Source organism: Ixodes scapularis, unplaced genomic scaffold, assembly GCF_016920785.2.
Source record: "Ixodes scapularis isolate PalLabHiFi unplaced genomic scaffold, ASM1692078v2 PGA_scaffold0__279_contigs__length_252992795, whole genome shotgun sequence".
Lineage (NCBI taxonomy): Eukaryota > Metazoa > Arthropoda > Arachnida > Ixodida > Ixodidae > Ixodes > Ixodes scapularis.
In genome coordinates, this window is record NW_024609835.1 from 139,965,258 (window position 1) to 139,977,962 (window position 12,705).

A 12,705-nucleotide genomic window follows, 5' to 3' on the forward strand; every position below is an offset into this window, starting at 1 on the left:
TTTTAATAGTGATACTTTCTGAAGGCAAGAAACTCGTGCGCATAGCTTTATTTTTGGCAGTCACTCCTGTACTGAGCGAGAGTTAAAGCGGCTGAGGTGCGTCCTTGAGCGAAGAGCTCGCGCTTGCAGTAGCGCAATTGTTGTACAGGTGCTTAACATGAAAAAAAACTGTGACTCAAAAACTAAAACGACACACGAGGCAAATAAAAAGAGAACAGTATAAACTATGTGAATACAATAAACGAGCAGTGCTAATTATGAGTGGAAATTGTAGACGATGCTAATGTAGCGACCGATTAGATATGAATTGTGGCGCCACGTTCGGGTTTTGCGACTGCATTCTTAAACGATGTGCGGAATGAACCGGGGGCTTTTTTCGACCGGGACACATGGCTGGCGGGTCCGCTCACCCTGGCCACCCCGGCCGCTTGCAACTGTGCCCTGCGCTCTCGAGCCTTCTTCAGAAATGAATCGGCGACATGAGACAACTATAGTGCATGCCATTTCTAGCGCTGAAGACATGCAAATGGGGGCTCACAGTCGATCGACTGTAGGCTGCGTCCCAACAGGTCGCGGGCCACATGCAGCCTGCGCCGCGTGTTTCGAGTCGCCTTTTCTATATCAACTGTAGCAATGGTACCACTGAACACCAGAATAGGACACCAGTCAATGATAGTTCAAAGACAGAGTATATGCATCCCTTTGGATTAGTACATTAAAGGCAATTCCCATTGCCTTTAATATAAGCGTCTTAACTCTTAACTTTTGCTTACAGCTGCACGCAGCAGATTATCAGGGCTGTCATTAGCGAGGTGGGTTCAGTCCTGGGCAGGGTGGCTACACAGATTTCTAAAATAGGTTAATTTATTTTGTTTGTACAGTTGCAAAATGTTGCTTGGCATTGTGAAAAATGACAGGCCAAGATGCAGGGATGCCATTCAACTTATCTAGCTCTCAGCAGCATTTTGCGGAGCTACATGCTAAGAATGGACTAGTTGTGTCAAGCAATTTTAACAGGTCGTGATAAATTAAAGCACAAAATAGATCTTCAGTAGACTCTTGATAATCCAAGGTTGCCTTATTCAAACTTTCAGCTGGTTCAAAGCACGAGTGCATTCCTAGTAACCATACATATATACAAGTCTATGGAAAAAATGAGCGGCATTTGGAAGTGTAACCCCTGGGTCCGGTTAATTCGAAGGATCCTTTTGTACACTCCACCAGCCTGGTAGCTCTAGGAGCGGAAGGCCAATGATCACGCCAACAATGCTTAAAACAAAACCATGCCAGCTTTATTGCTTTCATCCACTGTCTGCGCGGTTGAGAGAGGGGTGACCAAGACTGGTTGAGTCGCCAAGCCAAGCCGAGCACGGCGGCAATCACAACCCATGGCGCCATCGTGGAGCATTGTGGGAGTTTTCTCCCTCTGCTCTGACATAAATGGAAAAGTGTAGAGGCCCTCAAAAGTGTTATATGTTGGTATGTTTTACTGGATCATTTCTTTCTTCTTTACAGCAGTTTCCAAAGAGACAGATCAATAGGGTCATACTCATGAGACACAAAGTACCAGTTGATTTATGATACAGCTCACCTCTCTGAACTTCTTGTAGTCTAACAGCCGGGAGTAAGCACTTGTTCCTGCTATGATGAGTCTGGGTCGAAACAGGCGTGCCATGTCGTGCATTTTTTCATAGTCGATGAGGCCAGTCTCTTTCTAGGAATTGAAAATAAACACCAAGAACCTTGCAAGATCTCAAGAATGTTCTGAAACATCTTGAATGTGCCACTGCAATAGTTTTGTGAACTAAAATTCTTTGGTGTTTGGAAGTCTCTAATGAAGAGAACAATAAATTTTAATGGTCAATGTAACTTCAATTGTAGTCATCACCAACTTTTTTAAAATTATATTTGGAATTTAAAAATTGTAAAGATTTCATATATCCTGGATGGACTAGAAAGTGATTTATAAAAGAGAGAGACAGTATTGGTACTTACATTTAGCTTATATCCCATTGACTCAAAATATATTGACGTTGCTGATATGCGCTTCTGGTCGTTCATGTAGCCATGAGTCAAACTGTGTAAGAGGAAAACAAGCTATCACTGTTTCTTGAAGATCAATAATTGTAAAACTGATAAAGGCCCGTTCACACTCTTGCGACTGCTTGCAACCTCTTAGACCTGGGTTCCTTAAAACTTCTTAAACCAGAGAACACACTGGCGCCATCTATTGGGAAGCAGTGTAAACTCGGCGGTCCGGCATATTTTTTTTTATTTCTCGCGCAATATCCTTTCTTTTTTGGCTCGAAAAACTTTTGTCAATGTTACAAACGAGCCTTTCTATGGGTATTACGCACATTTGACCTCGGAAATCCCGCAAAACCTTCACTTTTGTGAAATGCAGTTCTAGGGTCACCGCATAGATGGCGCCACAATGTCAGTGTGTTCCCTCATTCTAGAAACATTTAAGAAGTTGTAAGAGATCTCGTCTCTCTCAGTCGTACTCGGTCGCAAGAGTGTGAACGGGCCTTAACAGTCTTGGCAGAATCCTGCAATTTCTTTTGGGAATATTAAAATAAAAAAGGGGGACTAGTGCTATAAATGACAATATTTTTGTGGGCTAATAGTATATGTAAATTCTTCAAAGTACTGTCTTTTAAAAAAGTACACTGTGAGAATGCAATTTTGAGATCATTCATAAATTAATTAAATAATTCATTCATTGTACGTTAAGGGCCCTGGCAGAGGCATTACATAAGAGGGGGTCAACAGAAGAAAAAAATATTAATCTGGAACATTTGTGGAACATTTGCATGCAAACTAAACATCCAAAAATTCAAGAAAAAAAAATGGATATGAAAACATTAGCATACACTACAACAAACAAAAAAACAATAATAAAAAGGAAAAAAAAAAAAAATTTCTGGGTATATTTGCGATTCCAGTTTGTTGCTCACCCTCCTGCGGCGGAAACGGGAAGCACTCTAGTGAGGGTCCCCCTATTCTCCTGCTCAGCGGGCATGGCGGAACTACTCGCGATCATGGCTAGCAAAATGTCATTTCTGAATGCAAACAACACTCTTCACTGTCCCAACATAGTGTTGCAGCCGGTATGGGATTGTACCTTAGGGGGGCCCTGCAAAGACCTTTTTACTGGTTTTTAATTTGCACCGAAGCTGAGCGCACTGAACATAGTAACTTAGTGAAACTTCTTTTTTCTCAAAATTCACTTTATTTTAAAAGTTATAGGCAAATTAAAACGACAAAAGCAAGCAAAAAATAACCTCCCTCATGATGTCCTTGGTTGCTTGAGTGGCTGTGAACTAGAGGAGGGGTAGTGAGCTCAGCGAGCGCTCACGGCTGCCGCACTCCGTGTCGACGGCGCGAGAGGGCGCCACTAAAGCATGTTCTGGATAGGCTGTATGCAGCGGGCAGCCAGAGCGGCTCTCATTGCATTTGCTGCGCGATTAAACACTAATTCGACATGATACTTCATTGGCCACAAACGAGCAAACACGGGGTAAAGATCCGTTCAAAGTGGGAGCCACTTCGCGCTGCCATACCGCGAAACGGTTCAACCGCAAGACAAAGCGTCTGGCCGAAAGCCTTCGGAACGCTCGGATCCTCCTGTCCATACGACCGCAGCGCTGCCGCGTACATCCGGGACCTTTCCATGTCGGCGCCTGATCCCACTAGTTCTTTCTAGTATGCGCCGCCTTTTCCATCGCTTGGTGGCGGGTATGTCGACGGGTCATTTCTTGTTTCCGTACTTTATAAACTGCATTCGTTTCTTTTCTGACCTAAAATACTGAACAAAAACTACTTTTATAAATAATTGAAACGGTTCGTGCCACTTATATTTTGTATTTCGACTAAAAAGAAGCTTTTAGCGGCTCTGAACAGTAGTAAGCCCAGGACCAAAGACGTCACATTTTGCGCGCTTTCGGTACAGCGGGTCGCCCTTGTCGGTGGAGGAGGTTTCCGCGTTGCCCGGTCAAAATATGGCACACTGATATTTAGTTACTCTCTCTGTGCCCATTGGCTTACCCGAACCCCAAGAGACGTGGAAACTGCAAAAAAAGGTAGACGCTTAAATATGATTGCAGGGCCCCTTAAAGCAAACACAAGCGCTGTGCGTTTGCATTAGAGTTGCATGCTCCATGTTGCACATGCGTGTCATCGCCATGTGCCAATCCAAGACTGCAATTTTAGGAGTGTGGAAAACGCAAAGCTAATGCAACTACACAGTGCTTGCGCTTGCTCGTATACGAAATACTAAAACCTACTGTTTCACCGGCTTCCAACGTCAACGAAACATGCTGCGTTGAGTAGACGTGCAAGCACGTAAGCGTTCCTTCGTATTGGAAAGGCGGAGGTTAGCAAAACGACGGCACGTAACAATGAAAGTAACTAAATGTAATAAATAAATTAACAATTAAAAAACAAATTTTTTTTTTTTTTTGTTGACACTTCCCAAAATTTTTTTTCCATTTTTTGCCAGGCGCTTCATTATGGTGTCGGAGGACTACCCAATTAATATTTTGCAACAGAGTCACGTATTTTTTTAATAAAGCCAAAAAACGCAACTGCTCAAAACCGAAACCGAAACCCGACGGAGGTCGGAGAAGTGGAGAGAAGGGAGTGAGTGGCGGAAGTCACGTGGCTACACCCGACCGTGCGTTTTTTTTTTTTTTTTCTCCTCTCCGTAGCAGACGACACGACATGCAGCGGGCGATGCGGCGGGCGATGCGGCGTGCGGGAACTGCTCGCCGTGCGATTCTTTTGCAGTTATGTTTGTTCCGCTCGTTGTTTTGTACTCCAAGATGAGTTGTTTTGTACATTGAGGAGTTGGAGATGAGTAGTAAGTGCCCGTGGTGAATTTCCATGATCGGCTCCGAAAAGAATACACCCAGATGTTGCGTGAAGAGCTAGCTGGCTCACATGTCCTGCGTCCGAAAAAAAGGGGCATTGTGCGACAGAGTTTCCGAAAGATCAACGGGATCGGGAGCAATGGCTGGCTGCAATTCCTGTAGAACATATACGGGCACCTCGGAAAGCGGACGCTACCTGATTTATATGCTCCTTGCATTTTGTGGAAAGGGATTACATTGAGTTCGCAGGTTTCAAAAAGGAAATCCCATACCATTTAATTCAGCGAAGTGTTGTCCACAACATTTGTTTGTTATTTTTTTGCTTGTTTCTTCAGTGATAATTGTAAAAAAAAAAAAAAAAAGATATGTAAACATCGGAAAATGTTTGAATAAAAAGAAAAAGTTTCACGGGAGATCGAACCCGGTTCTACCGCGTGTGAAGCGGACGTCTATCCCACTGAGCTACTGGGGCATCATTCTACTGGTGGATCTCTTTCCTTAGTAATAATTTAACCGGTAAACTGTAAGTTGGAAAGTTTGCTGCCGATTTTCCTCTAGCAAAAGCACTTCCGGGTCGAAGTCGGGAAGCACCACGCATTGGCGACATTCGCACCTAGTAAAGAAATCGTACGCGTGCATATTCAACTCGAAGTAGACACGTCGTGCTTGACGCTTGCGCGAGCGATGTCTTCAGCCACGAGAAGGGAGCGACGGCTCGGCGACGTCTTCGTGCAAATCGGCTTGGTGGTCGGGCGTGCCGTACGGGATGAATACCAATTCTTTTGACCAGTCCCAAATTTCTCTTTTAAAGGTAAACAGAATTCGCCGGTACCGCGAACGACAGTTCTGAAATAGAGGTCCCACGCCCGTCGTCCGCTGCCATCGCCGTCCCCGCGAGTCCCACGACACGCGAAACGACAAACGCACAGAATCCTTTTGGTTGTCTGTGGAACTTTTTTTTTTTTTCAGTCAACGTATTTGCAGCTTTTTAGAAGCCACAAAAAATGGGTTTCATAATTTTTTCTATTTTTAATACTGAGTGTGTGCCTTCAGTGACCCACGACTTTGATTAAATTTGGTGGTCGCATCGATACCTTAGAAAACGGCCCGCGACCGCGGAAAAGAGAATGAGCGAGACTCGAACCAGCCAGTTCTTGATCGGCGGCTTTCGGGCGGAAAGAAACCGAATTTCGAGCCGCAAATTCTGTTCTGGGTAGTTGAGCTCTCATATGTCAGGTACAACTAAAAACCTCGGCGAGCATAAATGCCCTGTCAGTGGCCCTTTAACGGGGGAGGGGGGTCATTTGGTTTGAAAGGATATTGGCAGCGACTTTGGAAGTTTTGCAGATTGTCAAAAGTCATGGCTTTGATAGTGCCACATGCTTTACCCAGAATTAATGTAAATTTACATGGACTTCTCACATTAGCTAGAATGTTTTCATTGATTTTAGACCAAAGGTTCTCAAATAGGGGTCCGCGAAGGCATTTTAGGGGTCCGCGAAACCCTGCCTCATCAGCAGAGCCCGGCAACAAACGTTGTCTTTTTTCAGATCGAAAAGAAATGTTTTAGCTTTCGTTCGATTTTTCTCGTGTGTATCTCAATAAGAGAGGTCTACTTCACACTAGCCCTTCGTCATGTCCATTTATTAAGTCATCAACCTAGTATACCTTTCCCCTCCTTTCAACACAAACAAGGTCCTCCATCATCTCTGCTGATCCACAAGCGGTCCGCAAAACATTGATGGTTGAGAATTACTGTTTTAGACAATTTTTATTTTATAACTTCGTAATTAAAAATGCTACAATTGGCACCAGTGATGATAATTAGCACACTTTTGATAGACATACTTGTTCGCACGTCTGAAATTAGATCATAAGCAACAAAGTAGATTACAGCTTGAAAAATTAAGTATTAAAATATCTTAATTTTAATATCATTATTATTAATCCAAATCGCAGCAATGTATGCCCCCAATTAACGCCACGATCACAAAAATACGCCATTTAACCATAATAGTCTTTACAAAAAGGTATAATTTTGTTGCCTTTTTAGCATATGAAAAACTCTACATCATTATTGAATTAGACAAACAGTCAAACACTGGACGAACAGTCAAACAACCACATGTGCTGAGCGCCAGCCATGGGGAACAGCCCCACTTAAAAATGAATCACCTGCAATAAATATCTTGTTACTGTTATGTGGACTTATCTGGTTTTATAATTTGTTTAAGAACTCTGGCTGAGCTGTCGGTGGTCAGATATAATCCAATAATCAGCATGGCGTTTCCCCATACATTGACCTTGTAACATACGCTTTCATGATCCTCTATTTGCTCTAGTGGAACACATAAAATATTGCTCTTAAATAACAAGGGTACACCCCCTCCTCGGGATCGCCGGTCTCTTCTGAATGCTGTATATAAAGGGGGAAGCAGATTGCCATCTGACATGTCTTTTTTAACCCTGTCTCTGTAATAACAGCCACAGGAGGTCATAAGTTAGCAATGTAGACTCTAGTTGTTCTCCTTTGTTTACCACACTTTGCGTGTTGACACAAATAATTCTAAGTTCTTTTTCGGGACGCTGACAGGATTATTTTTGTCGCTTTGTCATTCAGTTGTTTTTCTCGAGTGGGGGTGAGGGGGGTGAGGAGAGGGGGGTTGGGAGAGCCCACAACTGCTATCACTTTAAAAAAAGGTCAGTGGGTAACTCACTGTCCACCGTCCGGCAGGTCCAGTCCCATAAGCCTGTCATGGGGGCTGAGCACGGACGTGTACGCGGCAAAGTTTGCCGGAGATCCGGAATACGGCTGCACATTGACCCCCCACTTGTCCGGGTCCAAGCTGAATGCTTCCAGTGCCCTCTTCTGGCAGAGCAACTCAATCTTGTCGACAACTTCTGTGCCTCCGTAGTATCTGCATGAGGAACGGAGGCAGACCATTTGGGAATGGTACGAGGAAGTCTGCGCTCGCATCGGGCTAGGCTGGAAACTTTTTGGCTTTATTTGATGAAGTATATATTAACTTTTTTGCACGATAAGTGTCCATGTAAACCACACATAAAAAATAAAAAAAAAATAGGAATGTTCCCGACTGGGGAGCTATTTTTCAAAACTTAAGCCTCAACATACTGTTAAAAAGAAAGAAGATATACAGAAATTAACAAAAAGTTGAGAAGATGGCCATTATAATCAGGGTTCTGCATTTTTGGTATATACCAATAAACCCCTAAAGTTAAGTCCTGAACCAAAATGATGAAAACCGAGCAATACCGAAAAATGCCGAATCGTAGCTGTCCAGTAATAAGAAAGATCCAAGCTTTGAAAAATTAGATTTTTATCTCTTTAGCGTAATTAGCATCATAACTAAGATAATTGGCAAACGTAGTGGCCTCTGTCCGGTAGTTGGAAAAAACAATCTAAAAAAAATGAAAGACGTTTAGAATTCTCTGTAATGCCAAATCAAAGCGCGGCTCTTGAGGAGGGGAGGACATGGAGGGTAGGGTATGCCCTTCCTCCCATTTGTACCCTTCCCTCCTCCTCCCCTCCCACTTAGCGCGAAATTTAGCGAAACTTTTCCAGCTAAATTTAGAGCGGAAACTGAATTGGCGTTAGGGTCATGTGACGTCAATTTTGCTGCTAAATTTAGCGAAAAAATTTTTCCGTGTTGAGTGGCGTCACATGTAACGTCGAGAGTAAAATTTTGCAGCTAAATTTGTCGGGAAATTCATCTGCTAAATTTAGTGGGAAAATTTCACCCTCGTCACATCATTATGGAAAACATCCCATAATGCAATGTGCGAATGCGCCACTCAACCCAGAAACGGGTGCCTAAGAGCTGCGCTCTAAAAGAGCGTTCGCTTACATGTTGATCCAGTATCAAATAAAACCTCAAATTATACTGAATGCTTTTTCCTTGTAAAGGTGTCTTCTATTTGTAAGCAGATCCTTTCAAAAAATTGCATTAACAGAAAAAAAAAAAAAATGAAGGAGATAACAAAAAAAAAATGACCGCATCTCAAAGTGGTGAATGATGTTGATTGGGGCAAAGCTCTGGTGGTGCTGATGATACTGATTTTATTGTTCATAGGTAGTGCTGATGGTGCTGATTTTTTTTTATTGCTCATAGGTAGTGCTGAGTTCCGGGATGCGTCTCGACTTCATTATTACTACTTTATGGTCGGTGAAATGCAGAGCCAGTGATTTTTCTAGCGGATCAGCTTGGATCCGCTAGAAGCCGTGGGAATGCATCTTTACCGCTTAAGTCAACGGTCCATGTCAGAAAGAGAATGTGTGGTATGGAACGTGGTTAGCTCTCGAGTTACTACCACATCTCAGAGCCCCCTACTCGTCCCGCAGTCGTAGTCGAGTGGTTAAGGCGATGGACTAGAAATCCATTGGGGTCTCCCCGCACAGGTTCGAATCCTGTTAACTGCGCAAACATTTTTTCTTTTTATGTGAGCATGGACGACGGACAGACGGACGGACGGACAAGGCTAGACTCTAAGGAGCTTCGCTCCTAATAGGAAAACCTTTTAAGGGAATAGGGTAGGGCAAAATTTTGAAAAAATTTGAGTTTTTGTTTTTTAGGGATTTGGATTTCCCAGTCGTTCCTGAACAATGCTGACTGTGTAATTTGAGCGTGCGCGATTTATCTACAGGAAAAATGACCTTTTCCGAAACCTAGGTGGTGACCGACCACGCCCCCTTTTACACCTATGCACGATCTGTATCTCTCCTATGTTGTAAAAGAACCGTAAAAAAAAAACGCAGATTTTCACTAGGTTTAGCGGAATGTTTATTGCTCGTCCAGCAACAGCAAAAAGCTGTCTAGCTTTTAATTTTTAGCCCCATAAATCCTCAGACACTGCCGGTGTCAGTCGCGACGCGCATACTTTTGCTTCTGCTTCGGCATGCTTCCACGGGCAAGGTAATTTATTGTTTACTTTAACACTAGGTTTGGAATGTTAAAAATGACGAAGACGAAGAAGATATTTTAAAAGCATTGCTTCCAGAGTAGTCGACATAGGTCAATTTCTTATGCCGCCGAGTCCCCGCAACGCATTCTGATGCCTGACGCAGCGACTACCACGTGTGCGTCTTCTTCGAAGCTGTCGCACTCGGCAGCACGCTTTGAAGAGCTCAAGGCAAGTGTTAGTGACTGCAACTGTGCACTGATTGGCAACGACCTTCTGTCCTGTACCGTCGCCGAAGCTGGGTGTGCAAAGTGTGTGGTGGGGACTTGCAGCTGGTTAAAAAAGCAGCACTAAGAGCTGGCGTCGCCTGCACCTACTTTCTGAACTGTGAAAAGTGCTGGTGGACACACTGATTAGAGAGACGTCAAAACGGACAACTTCGAGCCTCTACTTGGCGTTTTACCAGGATGATTCATGGTGCAGTGGTTGTGGGACGTTGACCGGCGACGACTTTACTTGGCAGACAGGGCTACACAGCTCGTCACAAAAGAGGCCCAAAACGCAAGACAGCAAACAAAGAAACTAAATATTGACTATGGAGGTGACAACCTGGCTGGTGGCTACCGAACGGATACATCAGCATGCATTTCTAGAGTGCAAGTTTATTATAAAGTGCCTTTTTTCACTTCAAAGTCGATTATCTCAAAACATAATTTTTTTGCGACGTTTGACCCTTTTTCTCCGAAACCATAAAAACTAGAAGTATCATTTTTTTCCACTAACAAGACAACACAAGGGGGAGTCTACTGAACTAGAATTGTGGAAATTAATCAAGGCAATTTTGTTTGACAAGCTGTTTATTGCCTATTTTGGCATTAAAATTAGAAGGGTCCAGTAAAAACAAAAGCAAAAAAGAACTAAAATATATATAACAATAAATCTAGTTCACTAAAGAGAACACAGAAAGCTAAATACAATAATACCAACATGAATCCTCTAACCCTAGCAGATCCTGAGAAAAAGGGTCACATACATAGGCTGAAACACATGGGAAGAATAGGGCCTACCCTGTTCCCTTAACTAGCTCAATCGACTGATTCAAGAGATCTATGTGGTTTGCTATTTTTTCCCCTTTGAGGGACTAGTCACACCTGTCTGTTTAAAATCCAGCTAATAGGAACCGACAGGTCTCGCATAATGCCACAGCACCATCCGATGCTCCCCATCATTATTCCAGTGCGGAAGGTAAAAGCCCAATTATTTTCAGTAACTCTAACAACAAAATGGCTGACTTACCTTTGACCAGGATATCCTTCAGAGTATTTGTTATTTAGACATGATCCCAATGCCTCGAGGACAGAACGACTGGCGAAGTTCTGAACATTAAAGAAAAAAACAACATGAGAATTGGTACATGAACAAATTAGATTTATTAAAGCCTAACATTTGATAAATATATAGTACAGACACAAGATAGGAAAGGCACACTGAATGCTTGCGCTAAGCAGTTCAAAATCGTGATGATAAGAGATTGAGTGGCAACTACTTAAACAGAAGCCTGAAGACTGGAACACACGCAAAAAGAAATTAACCGAAAATCACCTACATGAGACAATCCACACCATTTTTACAAAACAAAAATGTGTGGGCAGCTATCGTACAGGATCCACAAATATGGTTTTAATGTAACCATATTTGTGACTTATGTGCAGTAAATACCACAACTCTTTTTAAAATAGCGTGGAACAATTTTTGCATGTTCTAAATTTCGTGCAATTTACAGCTGATTTTTTACACACATGTTCCAGTTTTTAATGTCACATATATTTTGAAGCAGCCGTACACTAGTCACAATCACTAATTAAAAGAAACATGTGAAATGAAGGTACACGCAAAATCCAAAAAAAAAAAAAATGACAAAAAATTAATCTATGGAAGACAGGTTTATAAACTGTAACTGTGCAGGAACACACTGCAAAGAAAAGTTTGATGTTCCTCATTCAGCATGCATTTGTTTTGCTTTCTAAGGAACGTCTAAACAAAAAAAAAAAGGGCAAAAGAATGCTCCCCATTTGACTATTTGAGGAAGTGAAATAAAAAAAAGAAAAGCAACCTTAGAACTTTACTGAGATGACAAGTGGTATAATATGGTTTTTAATAGTGTGCCAATCACCGTAAACAAGCAGTATTCAGTTGCACAATCCAGAAGCAAGTTTCTAGTTTCTGGTTTGTACTGTTTGCCTAATCATCTCTGTGACATGCATAAAAAAAAGAAAAAAAGAAAGAAAGATGCCAGGAATATATAAATCTTGAGACAGAGCTTATGCATCACATTAGATTTTCAACCTGTCTTCTTACTTCAGCGCTAATTACAACCATACTCATGGAAGCAAAACCCAAATTCAAAAAGTTGAGGGCATCTACCCGAGCCACATGACAAGAAAGAGCAAAGGAAATGGCGAGTAAAGCTCAGGAAACTCGTACCTCGGATGCGATTAGCTCCAGCCCAGTGACCTGGCGCCTTTTCTCCTCCTTCACCAGCTCCCATATCTCGGGGTCCTCTTTCTCCAGCACCTCCTGGCCGATCCAGGAGCTGCAAAACCTTGGGAACAGCAGGTTCCTCTTGCCCAGGATTCGCTGGAATGTAAATCGACAGCGAGTATTGAAAGCTGCTTGGGATTAGAGTTCACTTGTGGGTTGGAACTTGTGAAGGGAGACAGCACAAAGGGCGCAGTCAGGATGGGGGCGCATGAACCTGAAGACACCCATCCCCCGAAGTACGGCCAATCTTAGAATATATGCATGCATGAAACCCCCCTCCAAAAGTCACTGAGGTCTTTATCGTCTCAACCCATCCTGAAAAAAGTTCTTCTGGCTATGCCACTGGTCAGTGGCATAGCCAGTGATGTGATTTGTT

At 42.8% G+C, this 12,705-nt stretch overlaps 1 protein-coding gene across 1 annotated transcript in view; it reads right to left on the bottom strand.

Moving 5' to 3' along the window:
• Nucleotides 1-12,705, bottom strand: part of LOC8051983 (serine hydroxymethyltransferase, mitochondrial) — a 50,253-nt gene that overhangs the window by 19,564 nt on the left and 17,984 nt on the right. Inside the window, exons 2-6 of the mRNA XM_029985513.4 lie at nt 12,273-12,425; nt 11,085-11,164; nt 7,589-7,789; nt 1,996-2,077; nt 1,592-1,714 (exon numbers count right to left, since the gene is read on the bottom strand). Of these exons, the coding sequence (XP_029841373.3) occupies nt 1,592-1,714; nt 1,996-2,077; nt 7,589-7,789; nt 11,085-11,164; nt 12,273-12,425 (639 nt within the window). The remainder of the gene's footprint in view (nt 1-1,591; nt 1,715-1,995; nt 2,078-7,588; nt 7,790-11,084; nt 11,165-12,272; nt 12,426-12,705) is intronic.